This window comes from Pollachius pollachius (assembly GCF_949987615.1).
Source record: "Pollachius pollachius genome assembly, chromosome: 9".
In the NCBI taxonomy this organism is placed as follows: domain Eukaryota; kingdom Metazoa; phylum Chordata; class Actinopteri; order Gadiformes; family Gadidae; genus Pollachius; species Pollachius pollachius.
Genome location: NC_136942.1, coordinates 24,491,376 through 24,497,375, shown reverse-complemented (window position 1 = coordinate 24,497,375; position 6,000 = coordinate 24,491,376). Strand labels below are relative to the sequence as shown.

General features: G+C 44.8%; 1 protein-coding gene across 3 annotated transcripts in view; it reads left to right on the top strand.

The window, feature by feature from the left end:
• The first annotated feature begins 1,129 nt into the window (after positions 1 to 1,129).
• Positions 1,130 to 6,000, top strand: part of magi2b (membrane associated guanylate kinase, WW and PDZ domain containing 2b) — a 131,160-nt gene continuing 126,289 nt past the window's right edge. For all 3 annotated transcript variants that reach the window (XM_079743397.1, XM_079743396.1, XM_079743398.1), the window contains exon 1: positions 1,130 to 1,649. In XM_079743397.1, coding sequence (XP_079599523.1) covers positions 1,349 to 1,649 — 301 coding nt within the window. In that variant the 5' untranslated portion in view covers positions 1,130 to 1,348. The remainder of the gene's footprint in view (positions 1,650 to 6,000) is intronic.

Sequence of the window (6,000 nt, the reverse complement as noted above, 5' to 3'; positions counted from 1 at the left end):
CCGGTCGTTATGCGGAAATCGTAAAGACGTTGTCAGTCCTGTGTGTTCAATGTTCGCTACGTCACAGCTGTTTCGAAAAGAGTGTTTCCATCTCCCATTTTATACATTTACTCTCTTTCACATAAGTCAAAAACCACCTCAAGCGAGCAGAAAAACTTTTTTTGTGAATTAGAGGATTTTTATGCGAATTTTGGTGTTTCCATCACCGTTTACTGATTCGATACTTCAAAATTTGCATAAAAGCAGGGGGATGGAAACGCAGCTACTGACTCAGCTGAGAACCGGGCATTCCATGATTCGATTCACCGCTACTGGAAACGCGACTGAACGAACGAACGAACGAAAGAGCGATTCTGAATGATTCCTGACTGACGCGAACTGAATCAAGGAAACGAATCATGAAATCCATCACTAGTGTCCAAGGCATCTGGAACACACCTTGAGTAGGCTTAGTTTCACCATTTAGGTTTAGATCTGAGTAGGCGCACCCTTTCAGTTTCATTCTCTATATTTTTGTTATAGTAGTATTAAGTGTTATAGTCGTATTATTTTGCATTCCTCATGGGTCTTATTGTCCTGCCCGATAGCGATTAAAAACTTTAGTTTATTTTTTTTATCTGGTATCTGTGGCTGTCGCAGGTAATAATCCCGTTTTATCAATTCATTCGGCCCGAATTAAATAATTGGCTGGTTTACCAGTATGTCTCCCTTTCTACCCAGCCAGCTACCTGCGCACACTCTGCCATTGCGCATGAGCGGAGTCTTCCATGAGGCTCTCGGACTTCTTGCTAAAGCTATCGAGCTAGTCACCTGGTCTAACGGCTCTGGAGGGACGGGAGTATTTCTTCGGTTGGATACTTAAGTAGCCTAGCTTTAGTAGCTGGGTTACTTTGGCTGGTTTCTCCAAATCTCCCCCCACCCTAATGCCGTTATCCGTCCGTGGAATAGGAAAGGGTAAAGCACGCACAAAACATGCACGCGCACGTCCGTGTGACCAGTCGGATCAGAGTCGCGCGCTTCGATTCGGAGTGGGAGTGACCATCTCGTCCTCTTCTTCCTCCTCCTCCTCCTCCTCCTCCTCTCCTCCTCTCAGAATCCCAACCATTCATCGCTCCCATTTCTCCAGACTTCACATCCGGGTCATTCGCTGGTCTATGTCTCTCCGTCTGTGTGACAGCGTCGTTGTCCTCCAGTAGAACCAGTAGAAACAGTAGAACCCGCGTCGTTCCGCGGTGATGGGGCCGCCGTCGCTCTGAGCTCCTCGTCTCCTCCACGACCCGTGTGTCGCAAAGGCGGAATGAGACGATAGACCTTCGGATGGCCGGTGTGTGGTGATCGCTCGCCAACAATGTCTAAGAGCCTGAAGAAGAAGAACCACTGGACCAACAAAGTCCACGAAGCGGTGGTGACGAGGAGCCGAGAAGGGGAGCTGGGGTTCGAGCTGAAGGGGGGCGCGGAGAACGGGCAGTTCCCCCACTTCGGAGAGGTGAAACCGGGGAGCAAGGCGTCGGTGCAGAACGGGAAACTGGCCCAGGATGAGCTGCTGCTGGAAGTCAACGACATGCCCGTGGCGGGGCTCACCACCCGGGACGTGCTGGCCGTCATCAAGCACTGCAAGGACCCGGTCCGTTTGAAATGCGTGAAGCAAGGTGAGCTATGGATCGTGTGTGTGTGTGTGTGTGTGTTTGTGTGTGTGTGTGTGCGTGTGCGTGTGCGTGTGCGTATTCAGTGGTGTGAATTTTTTTGCGCGCGTGATTTTAACTGCGATGACATCTATGAAGGCTGAATTCCAATGTGTGTTGTTGAGCGCAGGCCCGCGGGGTCGTAATGCCAGTCGTCTGTGTGTGTGTGTGTGTTTGTGTGTGTGTGTGTGTGTCTGTGTGTGTCGTGGGGGGGGGGGGGGGGGGGTCATATAGAACAGCTGCTGACATGAATGGATCAATTTTCAGGTCGTTTGTTTATCAGAAGAGATGATGTGTTTTGTGTTTTGGTTCTGATTTTTGAGAGCTATAACGGGCCTACATGGTTTAGATGTGAACCTACAGGTAGCCTGAACACACACACCCCTCTCTCACCCCTCTCTGTTGTCTCTCTCTCTCTCTCTCTCTCTCTGTCTCTGACTCCATTTCTCTGCATATATATGCATAGCAGGCTGGTTATGTGCTCTTTAATACTAAAGTGAATTTGACACGTATGTAGGTTGTTTATGAGGACAACATACAGCTGGATGTGTGTTGTCCCATACACCCAGCTGGAAGGGACAACATATACTTGTGTATGCTCGAGCTGGACTTCAGAGCAAACGCTTGGATGCTTCTCGGGCAGTGGCTGGGGAGACAGGAAGGAGACCGCTGGTCTAGTAGTGGTACGCTGTTGGTCTCCCAGTCGAAAGAAACTGGTTTCGTTGTGTCTGCATTCTAGTGTATGCCTTCCTCAGTCAGGTCCTGCAGCGCCCCTGACCTCCTTCAAAAGGCCTTCAGGTCCCTCTGCATTCTGCCGCTGTAGGACAGCTCCCTTCAGTTCAGTTTCAATGAGCGGAGGACTTATAGGACTTATAGAAACAGGGTTCCTATCAACCCTTAAGGCCGGCATGTGGCCTTAAGGAGTGTCGAGGTGTCCCTGAGCAAGGCACCTGACCCTAACTGCTCCTGACGAGCTGGCTGTCGCCCTGGTTAGTTTACTCCGCCGTCGGTGTGTGAATGTGTGCATGAATGGATGGATGTTAGGCAATATTGTAAAGCGCTTTGAGTGGCCGCTGTTTAGAAAAGCTCTGTATACATGCATTCCATTTACCATTAAAGGAGATTCTCCTGTAGTGACTAATTAATGAACTGGAGCTCTAAGTCCTCGACATGAAGGACCATGTGTTGTTTGTCAGGCTGGGGGCCGAGGGAGACGCTGTAGGGGACACCGGGGACTACCAACAGTCCCTTCAGCTCAACCCCAGGTCCCCTCCTCGTCACCACCGCTTCGTGGACTTTGTTGGTCCAGTGGTTCTTCTTCTTCAGGCTCTTAGACATTGTTGGCGAGCGATCCCCACACACCGGCCATCCGAAGGTCTATCGTCCCGTTCTAGTGCTGTGCGGGTTTGTTGGTTCGCTGTTAGCCAATTGACCTGTCGCTAAGTCCCGCCCCCCGTCGTTACCATGACGAACTTGGAAAAACAAACCAGACTAGAAAACAAAAACATGGAAAAATGTCAGCTGACAGTATTTCAAAGCAGGTTTTGGATAAGTTTTACATAAGGCTATGTAGGGGTATATTCAAAACTTAAATAGACATACAGAAGGTGACAAGCTTTAATCCAGTTGGTATTCTGGCCTGCCACACAGCCTGATCCACATTACACACTTTTTCTTGTCGCGTTGTGGCTTGGGAAAAGGAATGAAATGTAGCCCATTCTGCAGCCTATTGGGATACCGACTGTCCGTGTTTTACGTACCCCACGCACATCGTTTGACCATGTTTATTTTCTTTTACACAAACAACATAAATCCACCATTCAATTGTTATATTATGCCTCCTCCCTGTTGTTTACAACGGAGTTGTCCGAGCTGATGTCTGAGTATAATTGAGGCTGGAATGTCATTGGCTCATCTGCTTTCTAATGGCGGAGCTTAGCGACAGGTCAATTACACGTTTACTGATTCTCACCTCCAGCAACATGATTTGTTGAATCAAAAAATGAAGCACAAGAAAGCTAACACAGATAGTGGCATAGTTCATATGCCATCAGAATTGAGAGTTAATCTGAAGTCTAACTTGAGTTTCTCCATCAGCCTATCATGGATATTTCTGTAAAAGGCGCCTGTCCAATGAAAGTAAATCCTAACTGCCATTGCCTAAAATAATCCTCCCGTCACCAGGCCATTATAAATTGGACAGATTGTGGCTAAAAATAGCCTTTAAAGCAGACTTATTATTCAAAGATGCTTTGTATCAGGGGACAATAAGAACTAGGCTACCGAGCACCTGTCAACATCACCTTCCTGACCGTTACAAATAGGTATGGCCGTCGCTCAGTGTGGAACAGAGACAACAAATGCAATGCATGGTTAACACTGTTACACACACATACGTGTGTGTGTGTGTGTGTGTGTGTGTGTGTGTGACTACAAAATAGTGCAGATGAGAAGTATGTGTTTATTCTTGGCTGGAAAGAGAACATTACCTTAATATCTGTGATCTTTTCTTTTAATATTTCATCTATGACGCCACAATACCTATCAATCTAAATATGTAGTGTGATAAGAGTCATAATATATAATTATGTGAGGGGCATGCATTTCTAGTGGCTGGGGTGTCTGGCTCCCACCTGAAAGCTTGGGGTTCTAACCCCAGATTTATAATATAACATTGATATCTGCACCCTAAGTCTGGGCCTTTTATTGAGATCCATCCAGCCACTTGGAGCCAAACAGAACAAATGGCTCTTACTAAATGACATAGTGGGAGGCTCAGGGCTATGGACTGTTATTGTGTAAAAGACATTCATTAGCCAGATACCCCAAACCTGTCTCTGTTTGCTGCCTTTTAGCACTTCATAATAATGTCAATTTCATTTATTGAAAATACATTTTTCTTATTTAAATGATTCGTAAATGAATGAGTGAAAAGGTCATCATCATTAATTCAATAATCGAAATATCTAAAAACGACTAGACCTATGTTAAACATGTTGTTGTTTTAGTTGTGTCTACTAACCAAATTGTTTCCAACAATTTTCCAACCCATAGTTTCCATAGTTGTACTCACAATGACAGTATGTTACATTTGGCTGCATGACAAATTACTTCATATTCCCTTAGCCCTAACTGTAAGGGGAACTAGGGACACTGTAACACTACAGAGACCTGTCAATCTAGCTTACTACAATGTGATACTTTGAAAAATCCACCAACAAATGCAGTTTGTTTCCCAGAGATTGACTTTATTTAGGCATTTTGTTTTTAAAAGATTGTATACGTCCAAGGCGACAACGTTCTTCCGCGATTTATATATTGTTCCTTAAATGTACTACTTTTACTGCCGTATTGCAAATTGTTAAAATTATATTTCATTGTGGAGCTGCGTGCAACATATCTCTCGGTAGAAAGGATTGCTACTGGCTTCTCCCAACGGAGAAGAAGACTAGCCGACTTCATCTATAGAGCGTAACGCTAACCGTCTCCCATTTGAACAGCTCTGGTGCTTCATACAGTGTACAGCATTGTCATCGACATAGTACGTTGACTGCAATCACTGCGTAGTTACATTAGTAGTTTTTAATACATGTGAATTCAGTCTCGTATACCAGTTACGTATTCATTCAACATTATATATTCTGCTTTTATGCTACCAAAATGAGAAAAAAGCACTGCTAGTGTTATATCATATATTTTTTCTTTTATTTTTATCATATATTCTACATGAACATATTTTTCAACATGTAGAGTTCATTTCCTCTCCAGCTCTCACAACAACACTCTAACTTTCCATTAATCTAAGGGACATCGTGGTTGCTGCGGTAAGCGAACGAGTTCAGTTCAGCAGTCATCGACCACTTGAATCTGTGGGTGATGGTAAACGTTTCCGTGCTAACAGTGAGCTCCACCAATCAAAGATGTTGTGTTACACTTAGGGATCATGGGTAGTTTAGTTTTTTTCAAAGACATCGCGAATAAAACATGTTTTTCAAAAAACTAGATGTTGCCCGTTTAACTTGTGGCTTCTGCAGGAGCATATACCATCGATTCACAATATATCGGTGGGTGGTATGTATGCTTTTGATGGATACGACATTATGGCAAAATGAATGGGATTTTTACTTCCGTAACCACACTGTTCTGCTCTATAGATGATTAGATTCAGCAGAAGGCGTGGCTTCTACTTTGGCAGGGAAATGTTGTAATGTCATAACTGCCAAGAATTTACAGAATTCTAATGAGGGATTCCAACAATCAGCCAGTTTCAGGGGAAAGATTTGTAGCTGATAAAATTATTGACAATCACAAACAACAC